This window comes from Eriocheir sinensis, chromosome 66 (assembly GCF_024679095.1).
Source record: "Eriocheir sinensis breed Jianghai 21 chromosome 66, ASM2467909v1, whole genome shotgun sequence".
Classification (NCBI taxonomy): Eukaryota; Metazoa; Arthropoda; class Malacostraca; order Decapoda; family Varunidae; genus Eriocheir; species Eriocheir sinensis.
Genome location: NC_066574.1, coordinates 7,266,624 through 7,278,758, shown reverse-complemented (window position 1 = coordinate 7,278,758; position 12,135 = coordinate 7,266,624). Strand labels below are relative to the sequence as shown.

At 42.4% G+C, this 12,135-nt stretch overlaps 1 protein-coding gene across 13 annotated transcripts in view; it reads left to right on the top strand.

Moving 5' to 3' along the window:
* LOC126987801 (protein PALS2-like) overlaps nucleotides 1-12,135 on the top strand; it is a 43,461-nt gene that overhangs the window by 23,215 nt on the left and 8,111 nt on the right. For 12 of the 13 annotated variants that reach the window (XM_050845152.1, XM_050845148.1, XM_050845146.1 and 9 more), the window contains 7 exons: nucleotides 1,554-1,850; nucleotides 2,255-2,395; nucleotides 4,335-4,451; nucleotides 6,351-6,509; nucleotides 7,760-7,970; nucleotides 8,824-9,026; nucleotides 10,110-10,253. In XM_050845152.1, the coding sequence (XP_050701109.1) occupies nucleotides 1,554-1,850; nucleotides 2,255-2,395; nucleotides 4,335-4,451; nucleotides 6,351-6,509; nucleotides 7,760-7,970; nucleotides 8,824-9,026; nucleotides 10,110-10,253 (1,272 nt within the window). The remainder of the gene's footprint in view (nucleotides 1-1,553; nucleotides 1,851-2,254; nucleotides 2,396-4,334; nucleotides 4,452-6,350; nucleotides 6,510-7,759; nucleotides 7,971-8,823; nucleotides 9,027-10,109; nucleotides 10,254-12,135) is intronic. The other variant, XM_050845151.1, reaches the window with a different exon arrangement.

Below are 12,135 nucleotides of genomic sequence, written 5' to 3'. Positions count from 1 at the left end.
TGTTGTCTTGCTCATCCCACACACACCTGGGTTGGAAAGTGTCTTGCATGAGCGTGTCCCGCCACACCTCTATTTTGTTGACGGCAGGCTCCCGAGGCGTCTGATGGCTGGCTGACCCTCCCTTGCCCTAGTCCTGAGCCAACAATCCACGCAAACGGCCACGCGCTCCTGCAGCCTGTGTGTTACTGTTTTCCCCTGGGTCTCGAGGCTACTTTTGTTGATGCTGATGCTGTTGGTGGTGATACGTAGCTGCTACGCGTTTTATATTCGCTCCTCAACGACCCTCATCTTCCTAGTGTGTTTATCGATGCATTAGAAAGGTGTTGGTATTTGTGGATATAAGCTAAATTTCCAAGACTAAAACCAATCTTCCGTGTGTCTATCTACTGTTTTTTTTTATGGTGTGACGTAGCGGTAGTGTTTGATTCTCTTCGTCGTTTTACCGAGCGAAGAGTTACGACTTTTTGAAGGCTCTCTTTGTAGTCCTGATCTTCCCATTCCAGTATTCCTATTCCTCGCTTCCTGTAGTGGGTTGTGATGCATGTGGCCGGTTGGTCGACTGACTCCTTGACACACAGACAGACATACAGATTGGACGCGGCGTGTTGGTATGTGTGTGTGTGTTGAGAGAGAGAGAGAGAGAGAGAGAGAGAGAGAGAGAGAGAGAGAGAATTATATATAGAGCAGGTCAAGATCATAGTGTGTGTGTGTGTGTGTGTGTGTGTGTGTGTGTGTGTGTGTGTGTGTGTGTGTGTGTGTGTGTGTGTCTGTGGGGTGAAGGGAAGTGAGCAACCACCCTTCCTTCCCAAACATTGGTATATCATTACAAAGGCAAGAGGTTCGACAAGGCTTACAAAACACACCCACACAATGAAAACCTTGCCTTACCCTCCCCTCTTCCCTTACCCTGTCTAACACCTATGAAGATTAAAAAGAGAAAGTCCTGCACGTTAAAAGTAAGTCTCCCTAATCCGGCCTTAAGTAGATCTTTGAGTGTCGCTTCCTGGCTGCTGCTTTCTTGAACGATGGTGATGCGCTTCCCCTCACGCCTCCAGACCCTCAAGGAAGGTTCCTCAGACACACACACGGACTTATCGGACTGGACTGTTTGAACGTAGAGCTAACCTATTGTGTGGTACGCTTACACTTGGTAGATTGTAAAACAGTAATGATAATGTGAAATATGTTTTTGATGTGGATATATCTAGTAGAGAGTAAGATGCAGATTTGCTATATTTAGGATAGGTTCGGTGACTGACACGTCCATGGCGGTAATATCAACGCCAGACTCCTCACGCAGACGACTATATTATATGCACACACATGCATACACATACATTTTGTTGTAGTTTACTGTAACTGACACACGAGAGGGCGAAAAAACATTCTGACACACACACACACACACACACACACACACACACACACACACACACCTAAACACCCCCAAACTCGTCTTTTGGTTCCATCCTCCCCGCGTGGCCAAGGCCAGTGCAGCGTCAGAGGTCCGAGGGCCGAGACTGAGTCCCCCTTCTAACTCTCCCTCGGCCCAGGCGCTGCTGGACACCCATGACACGATAGCGGACCGGAGGCACGCGGGGGAAGTCATCACCAACGGAGTCAACGGCTGCCACAACAACGCCACCTTCATGCCGGAGGAGAATGGCTACCCGGTGGACACCATCAGGATGGTGGGCCTCCGGAAGAAACCCGACGAGCCTCTGGGCCTTACCGTGCGGGAGGACGAGCCGGGCTGCCTCATCATCGCAAGGATAATGGCGGGAGGCTCCATCGACAGACAGGGACTCCTACACGTAGGCGACGCCATCTGTGAGGTCAACGGCGTGGAGGTGAGTCCTGCAGGGTGCCAGGAGCCTCAGGTGCCTTTGTAATCATTATCACAGACAACAAGAGGCCGTGCAGCCACCAAAATGTGCAACTATCTTTTCTCGCCAGTTTGTTCACCTCTGAGGCTCGAATAGAAGTCTGGTGTTCAGAGCCATTGAGAAAATATACTGTCAGCGCTATTCTTCGTCCCTTGCCTTGGAGTGACCATTGCCTATGATTCACTGACGACCAAACAAAAATAGCATATGTAGATTTATATGTCCATTAACATTTTAAGACAGCTCTTGATACTTTCATTTGTGAACTTGTGTTACGCGGAAAGCAACTATTTGTGCTTCCATTCGTTAATCTGCGAAACACAGGCATTGAAGGCTGAGGTCAGGCTAACGCTTCTTTCCTTTGTCAGGTGATGACGCTGCAGGCGCTACACGAGGAGGTCGCCAAGTGTCGAGACTCCGTGACCCTGAAGGTGATCCCGGCGCTACTGGACCCGCCCGCCGCCAACCAGGTAACCAGCAGCCTCCACCCCGACTCCACCAAGACCATCGTAAGTGTTGTCGTAGGTTACTAGTTTGTTTCTTGTTGGACTCGGGCGGCCGTGCGGGTGCTGAGTGCTTGCTTGTGGACACCTAACAACAGAAAGGCAAGGGTGGTGATGGTGGTGGTGATGGTGGTGTTGCATGTAGTGGTGTTTGGTGATGACTGGCTTTATGTGTTCCTTGCAAGCTGGCATTGTGTGATTGTAGAAATGATTAGCGGACACACACACACACACACACACACACACACACACACACACACACACACACACCGTTATGGTAATGCCTCACACCTAGATCTTGTTAAATACTCCGGGTCATTGGCCTAATTAGTCTTGCTATGAGAGTGCTGTGTTACTGTAGTCGTTGTGTTGCTTGTTACGCTGTGTTGCGGTGACATGTATTGTGTTGCGATGCTTCTGTGTAGTGTTTTTGTTGCTTACTGTGTTGTGATGATGCTGATGATATGATGCACGCAATACTTTGATGAATGTAGTGCTATGATGCTTCTGTACAGTGTTGCCAATTCTCAGGTGTTGTGTCTACTATTGGTATGAATCTTTATATGTTATCTGAGCAATCTTAAAGTACATTGTCAAAGTCCATTTTTGTGTTGCATGTTAAAGTTTATTAGTCACGTCACGCAATGCAAAACGAATATAAGCATGCTCGTTCTTATTTTAGTTTGAATAGCTTTTTCATCATTATTTTTAAACAGCTTAATTATATCACTTATTTCCATTTGAATCAACACTTTTTTATGACGCTTAATAGATACTAGTTTTCATTCATCTCTCCTCCCGAAATTGACCTCTCTTTTTGGCCACTCCTTTGACCTTTATTCAGGAGCAGTAAGCAGTGGGCTTTTTTTTTTAATTTTTATATTTTTCTTTACGCCCTTGAACTGTCTCCTTTACTGTAAGAAAAAAAAAATGCTAGAAGTGTTGGTGCTGATATTTTCCTTTTCTTAGTGTGTTGATGCTGCTGGTCATCAACACTGTCACCTTAATTTAAACTCTACACTTTTATAACGTAACACTTATGCATGTGTCTGTCGGTCTGGCTTTCTAACTCCATGCTAACGTATTTACTGGAGTGATTTTTCATATATCAATTTATTGTTATTACCACTATCATTATTATTATTATTATTATTATTATTAGTAGTAGTAGTAGTAGTAGTAGTAGTAACAGTAGTAGTAGTAGTAGTAGTAGTAGTATTTTCATTCTTATCAACTTTCTATTTTGTGTACTTTATTTCATTCTATCTTACGTTTATATTTGTTTATTTTATGTACTACCTTCGTTTATTTATTAATTCGCGCATTTATTCATCTATCAAACTTTCATTCACTGTACTGATGCATATTATTGAATTATATCTTGCGTTTATGTTTATTTTCTCTTTCCTCTTATCCTCGTTTATTCATAGATTCATTCACCTTCGGGCATTTATTAATCAATCTTCATTTATCTATCAAACATTTATTTACACATTCATTACTTTCCGGTGTGCGTAAATGTTCGTGACGCGATGTTTATTTACTTTTTCATTTATCACTTTTTGTCGTGCGCGAATGGTGGAAGGCTGTGTGCCCCGCCTCCTATAGTGTCTCTTGGAGGGCTTGTGTTGCCTCCCCCAGTGGTCGGGTGGATAGGTTTGGGGGGTTAGGGCTGTATTTTAAGACACCATCGCTTCTCACATCAACTATTTCTAAAGGGGATCAATCGGGTTTTCATGAGTGTTTTTTAAGGTTCATGGCACAGAAGAAGGGTCAAACTACCACCAGGGTCATAAAACTACCCCTGGAAAGCCCTACAGCTCCTACGAAAGCCATGTCGAATATGTGAACTTGGGCGACGAAATGTTTTAAAATACGACCCGTTTTAAAATACGACCCTTATGTTCGTTAGTGGCGCTGGTGTTGATCGTTGTCGTTCTTTCAGTGCTACATGCGCGCCCTCTACTCCTACGACCCCACCGACGACTCCTTGCTGCCCACCTGCCCCTCCCAGACCCCGCAGGAAATAGGACTCAAATTCACCAAGGGGGATATCCTACAGGTTAGTGTGTGTGTGTGTGTGTGTGTGTGTGTGTGTGTGTGTGTGTGTGTGTGTGTGTGTGTTTTATTGTTTTATTTTCATGTCTTTCTGTCTCTCCTTATCTCACTATTTGTTTGTTTTCTTCTCTATCCTTCTTTCTCTGTCTCTGTCTGTGTCTTTCCGCCTGTTTTTCTGTTTTTTGTGTGTCTGTCTCTCTGTCTGTCTATCTGTTTGTTTGTTCTCCTCTCTATCCTTCTTTCTCTGTCTCTGTCTGTCTCTTTCCGCCTGTTTTTCTGTTTTTTTTTGTGTCTGTCTCTCTGTCTGTCTATCTGTTTGTTTGTTCTCCTCTCTATCCTTCTTTCTCTGTCTCTGTCTGTCTCTTTCCGCCTGTTTTTCTGTTTTTTATGTGTGTGTCTGTCTGTCTGTCTGTCTATCTGTTTGTTTGTTCTCCTCTCTATCCTTCTTTTTCTGTAGCTGTCTGTCTCTTTCCGCCTGTTTTTCTGTTTTTTTGTGTCTGTCTCTCTGTCTGTCTATCTGTTTGTTTGTTCTCCTCTCTATCCTTCTTTCTCTGTCTGTCTGTCTCTTTCCGCCTGTTTTTCTGTTTTTTTTTGGTCTCTGTCTGTCTGTCTATCTGTTTGTTTGTTCTCCTCTCTATCCTTTTTTATCTCTGTCTGTCTCTTTTCACCTGCTTTTCTGTTATTTTTTGGTCTCTGTCTGTCTGTCTCTGTCTGTCTATCTGTTTGTTTGTTCTCCTCTCTATCCTTTTTTATCTCTGTCTGTCTCTTTTCACCTGCTTTTCTGTTATTTTTTGGTCTCTGTCTGTCTGTCTGCCTCTCTCTCTCATACACGCGGCATCAAGGTCACACACAAAAACACGTTACTGCCACACTGAACAACAGCTAACAATGGTCACGCAGAACAATCCTAATGGCAACGTTTAGGAAGAGAGGCGACTTGACAGCGTGAATAATGAAAGCGAAGCGGAATAAATCAAGGTATACCGGGTAGCGAATACTTGCCTAACATCCTCCTCGTCTCTCTACTATACAAAATTAGCCGAGTGCAGCGTTGTCAGATTATCGTATTCACCACATCGTACTTTTTACTTTTAAGCCTCAAACTCTCGTACCTAGACACATAACGATGGAAAATTGGAGTTAACGTTAAAACTCCTATTTATTGATGTTTGTTTGTTTGTTTTTTGCTATTGGTCAGAAAGTACGAGAATGCAATGCGATAAGTACGATAATGACTGAAGAAAATGGCACCGGTATAAAGGGTATGGTTGGTCTTTATGTATGTGGTGTTTGGGACATAAAAAAATATATATTTGAATACAGATAATGAGTGTAAAAATAGTAGTACACACTAAACACTTATTTTTCTCTCTGTTTATATCTATCTATCTATCTATATCTATCTATCTATCTATTTATATATATTCTTCCTCTTCATCCACAGTTTCTTTTTTTTCCATCTTTTCTCTTCTTCTTCTTCTTCCTCCTCCTCTTCTTCTTCCTCTTTTTCTTCTTCTCTTCTTCTTCCTCTTCTTCTTTTTCTTCTTTTTTTCTTCTTCTTCTCTCTTTTCCTCCTCCTCCCCGCGATGATATGACCATTTTACTAATCCCTCCAATCACACAACTCCCACCCAATCAACAAACCAATCAATCAAGAAACAAGACAATCAGCCAGCGACTAAATCAATCCCCAATCAACTCTCCATAACACAACCAGTCATTTAACTCCTCCACCCAATCACTCCCTAACACACCCATTAAGACACACCCATTAACTAACCATACCAATCAACCCTAATCACCGTCTAAACTACCCGATTCCTCCCCAATAGACCATTAACTAACCATACCAATGAACCCAAATCGCCCAATCAACCTAACTACCCAATTTTCTCCCCGACAGATCGTGGACCAATCAGACCCCAACTGGTGGCAGGCGCAGGTGGTCGGCGGCGGTCGGCGGACGGGTCTGATCCCCTCGCAGGAGCTGGAGGAGCGACGCAAGGCCTTCGTACGACAGGAGTTCGACTACGTGCATAAGATCGGCATCTGTGGCACGAGGGTGAGGCACAGAGCAGCAGAGGCACCCACACAGGCACAGACAGACAGATACACATGCACAGACAGACAGACTGGCAGAACCACACACTCAGGCACAAACAGACACACAGATACATATACACTGACATACAGACAAAGATATGGTACAGGTTTACAGACAGACAGATGCAGAAGCACAAAGGTAGACAGGTATACAGACTGACAGACAAACAGTAACCCACACAGACGAAGAGGCATCAGAACAAACACAGACATTCATATACACTGACATACAGACAAAGATATAGTACAGGTTTACAGACAGACAGATGCAGAAACACAAAGATAGACAGGTATACAGACTGACAGACAAACAGTAACCCACACAGACGAAGAGGCATCAGAACAAACACAGACATTCATATACACTGACATACAGACAAAGATATAGTACAGGTTTACAGACAGACAGATGCAGAAACACAAAGGTAGACGGGTATACAGACTGACAGACAAACAGTAACCCACACAGACGAAGAGGCATCAGAACAAACACAGACATTCATTTAGACGGTCACAAACAGACAGAAACAGCTACACAGACTAACAGACACACAAGCAAACAAGCAAACAATGGATGCAGTATCTTTTGTAATATACTGTGATGTCAAATTCATTCCCCGAGGTATTTCACACTTTCATACCAGCAAAGACAATACACAGTTTCTGAAATCCTACTCTTTTTTTCTCTATCTATCTATCTATCTATCTATCTACCTATATCTTGTGTAATATAGTACGATGTCAAATTCATTCCCCGAGGTATTTCACGCTTTCATACCAGCAAAGACAATACACAATTTCTGAAATCCTACTTTTTTTTCTCTATCTATCTATCTATCTATATCTTGTGTAATATAGTACGATGTCAATTTCATTCCCCGAGGTATTTAATACTTTCATATCAGCAAAGACAATACACAGTTTCTGAAATCCTACTTTTTTTCTCTATCTATCTATCTAACTTCATCTGTATTTCCTCCTGCCTACGACTTGAACTCTTTCAAGAGGAGGTTATCAGGACACCTCTCCTCCCGAAATTGACCTCTCTTTCGGCCACCTCTTTTGATTCTTTATTTTTTTTAAGAGCAGCGAGTAGCGGGCTTTTCTTATAATTGTTTTCTTTTTTTGTGCCCTTGAGCTGTCTCCTTTGTTGTGAAAAAACAAAACAAACAAACAAACAAACTATCCACCTATCTTTTTCCCATTTAGATTTCGAAGCGCAAGAAGAAGATGATGTTTTCGACAAAGAAGAGCACCGACTTCGACCAGGCGGAGCTGATACTGTACGAGGAGGTTGCCCGCATGCCTCCCTTTATGCGCAAGACGCTGGTGCTCATAGGCAGTCACGGCGTTGGCAAAAGGACCCTCAAGAACCGCATCATCGCCTCGGACCCGTCAAAATTCGGCACCATCATCCCTCGTGAGTAGAATGGACTGAACAACGATGGAAGACTCTGCACCCATTGTTTGTTTGTTTGCTTGTGTGTCTGTTAGCCTGTGTAGCTGTTTCTGTCTGTTTGTGACCGTCTAAATGAATGTCTGTGTTTGTTCTGATGCCTCTTCGTCTGTGTGGGTTAGTGTTTGTCTGTGTCAGTCTGTATACCCGTCTATCTATGTCTGTGTTTGTTCTGATGCCTCTTCGTCTATGTGGGTTAGTGTTTGTCTGTGTCAGTCTGTATACCCGTCTATCTATGTCTGTGTTTGTTCTGATGCCTCTTCGTCTGTGTGGGTTAGTGTTTGTCTCTGTCAGTCTGTATACCTGTCTATCTTTGTGTTTCTGCATCCTGTCTGTGTGTGTTGCTGATTTTCATTTGTTTTCCTTCCCGTTTTCTTCCGTTCTCTTTTAATCTTTTTCCTCGTCGCTTCTTTCGTTCTTTCTATAAAAAGATACTCTGATTGTTCCTCTGTACTCTCTGTTATTATCTTACCCTCCAGACAGAAAGAAGTAGACAAACAATCCTTCTCCCTTCAACCAAGAGAAAGATAGACCGTTTCTCTCTATGCAGCAAGAAAAAGATACTCTGATTGTTCCTCTGTACTCTCTGTTACTATCTTACCCTCCAGACAGAAAGAAGTAGACAAACAATCCTTCTCCCTTCAACCAAGAAAAAAGATAGACCGTTTCTCTCTGTGCAGCAAGAAAAAGATACTCTGATTGTTCCTCTGTACTCTCTGTTATTATCTTACCCTCCAGACAGAAAGAAGTAGACAAACAATCCCTTCCCTTCAACCAAGAGAAATATCGTCTGACATCTCTCTCTGTTCCCCTTCAGACACTACACGGCCGATGCGGGAGTTGGAGGAGGACGGGAAGGCGTACCATTTCACCACGCGGGAGGCCATGGAAGCTGACATACGCCACCACCGCTACCTCGAGTACGGGGAGCTGAACGCTAACCTCTACGGCACCAAGATCGACTCCATCCTATCGGTCATCCGCTCTGGCAAAATGTGTGTGTTGGACTGTTCCCCCGCGGTACGTGTGAACCCTTCGATACCCTGTTTGAGTTTTCTTTCTCTCTTTGACGTTTTTTTCTTTCCTATGTTGTTGTATAATCTTTCCTTCTTTTTCTCTTTCTCCTCCCCTTTGTTATCCTCTTTGCGTTTTCTTTCTCTTTCTCTTTCACGTTTTTTCTTTACAACGTTTCTTCTATTCCTGTGTTGTCTATTCTTTCCTTCTTTTTCTCTTTCTCCTCCCCTTTGTTATCCTCTTTGCGTTTTCTTTCTCTTTCTCTTTGACGTTTTTTCTTTACAACGTTTCTTCTATTCCTGTGTTGTCTATTCTTTCCTTTCTTTTCTCTCTCCTCCCATTCACCCTCTCGCCTCTACTCTCGTCTACCAGCTTTTGTTCTTTCACACAAAGTCACGTATTTCTACCTCAAGTGCTCTTCATCCCCTCATCCTTCATCTCTCCTTCACCATACACTTCTCCTCCCTCCCTTCACTGCCCCTTCAAACCTCACCTCTCCTACCATCTCGCTAACCTGGTGTCTCTTTGCTTCAGTGTCTATTTCTTTATCTCCCTGTTCCCTCCATCTCTCCCACACACACCTTTCGTCCCTCTCCCCTTTCTCATCTCACCTGTCTTCCCATCTCTCTCATACGCTGTCTATCTTTACCTAGTTAACATACTCTTCCCTTTTCACCTTCTCCCTCTCTGATCTATCTGTCACACACCTTCCTCTAGCAGTATTTCTCACTTTCATCCCAGCAAAGATAATACACAGTTTCTGATATCCTACTCTTTTTTTTCTCTATCTGTCTATCTATCTAACTATCCACCTATATTTTTCCCATTAGATTTCGAAGCGCAAAAAGATGATGTTATGGTAATCTCTTTCTTTTCTCCGTCTTTACCTGACCTCTCTTTCACGCGCCCTCCTTCCTCGCAGACCTCTTTCTCACATGATATCCTCTCCCCTCCTTGGTTCCTCTTTCTGTTCCTCTTCCTTAACCTTTCTTCTCTATACTCCTTGCATGCTATTTTCTTGCCTTGGTTTCTCTTTCTTTTCCTCTTTCTTAACCTCCACCTTCCCCTCACCTGCCTCCTCTCCCGCAGTCCCTGAAATACCTTCGTAACTCGAGCGAGATGTTACCATACGTCATCTTCCTCGCGGCGCCCGGCATGGACCAGATCAAAAGCCTCTACAACATTGGGAGCAGCAGCAGCGCCTTTGGCTACTCCGGCCGGACCAGCGCGCCCGTAAGTATAGTGTTAAAAGGGGTTAGGTTGATTTTTGTGAGGTTGGTTGTTTGGTCCCCGCAGTTGCTTGAGTTACCCCTCCGATGTTTGTTTTCTATGTTAATTCTTGTCTCTTGTTTCTTCTGTTCTAGTTTCGTGTCGTGTTTTCTTGTTTTCTTTACATTATCTTCATGTTGTAACTAATATTCTCTCTCTCTCTCTCTCTCTCTCTCTCTCTCTCTCTCTCTCTCTCTCTCTCTCTCTCTCTCTCTCTCTCTCTCTCTCTCTCTCTCTCTCTCCTTTGTTGTTTACTTGCAACAATAAACTATCAATCAATCAATTTTTCTCTCTCTCTCTCTCTCTCTCTCTCTCTCTCTCTCTCTCTCTCTCTCTCTCTCTCTCTCTCTCCTAACCTGACCTCCTTCCTTTCTTCCCTCCCTACCTCTTATCTACATCTTTTCTTCCTCCTCCTCCCCCCTCCCCCACCTCTCTCTCTCTCTCTCTCTCTCTCTCTCTCTCTCTCTCTCTCTCTCTCTCTCTCTCTCTCTCTCTCTCTCTCTCTCTCTCTCTCTCTCTCTCTCTCTCTCTCTCTCTCTCATTACGTAACCTCCTTTTTCTTTCAAACAATTGCAAGTGGAACGAAATTTTAAGATTGTCGTTGTGTAGTTTTTATTTTAATTTCTATTTTTACGAATGTTGCTAATAATGGAAGTATTTTTATCATTGTTTTCTTTTATTTTTACCCTGTTATGTAACCCTGACTCAGCTACTGTGTGAGTTTTTTAATGTTAATTTTTGAGCATGTGTGACCCTTTAAATACGTATGTAGATGTATGTCAGCGTTGCCAGATTATCGTATTCACCACATTGTATTCATCCTTTTTAAGCCTCAAACTCTCGTACCTACACAAATGACGATAGAAAATTGAAGTTAACGTTAAAACTCCTATTTATTGATGTTTCTATGTGCTCTTTTGCTATGGTCATTGGTCAGAAACTACGACAATACAATGCGATGAGTACGATAATTTGGCAACGCTGATGTATGTTTAGATGTTTGATTGTTCATTAATATCTTTGCATTTTTATAACTGTTACCATGATCGATATTGTATGTGCATTTCCTTGTCCCGTTATTTTGTTTCTGTGGTGGTGGTGGTGGTGGTGGTGGTGGTGGTGGAAGAGGTTGTTTTGTGGTGGCAATACTTTTCTTTCACTGATTGATAGTTTATTGTTTACGAAGAAATAGAAATGAAGAGAATGAAGAAAAAAAATCCCCGCTCAACATATTACAGTATTACATAAAACACGACGGCACGAAGTTGAAATAGTAATACAAGGCTACTTTAAGTGGTGGGAATGTTTTTCTTATTTTTATTTACTTGGCAACAGTTACGCGGAAATAGAAATGGAGAATGAAAAAAAAACCTCCCCGTTGGACTTATCATGCTGGGAAGAACATGACGGGAAAGTTGAAACATTAATATAAAGTTACTTAAAGTTTTTGTTGTAGACTTTTGCTTTCGTTTTAAAAATAGTACTACTTGGAGTAATAATGTGAAAGAGTAGACTAATACAAAGCTACTTCGTGGTTTTGTTGTGAGTTTTGCTTTTCTTTTAAAAATACTACTACTTGGAGTAAGAATGTGAAAGACTAATACAAAGCTGCTTCGTGGTTTTGTTGTGAGTTTTGCTTTTCTTTTAAAAATAGTACTACTTGGAGTAAGAATGAAATAGTAGACTAATACAAAGCTGCTTCGTGGTTTTGTTGTGAGTTTTGCTTTTCTTTTAAAAATACTACTACTTGGAGTAAGAATGTGAAAAATTAATACATAGCTACTTCGATTTTTGTTGTGACTTTTCGTTTTAAAATTGTTGTGCTGAGAGTCTGAATGTGAAAAAA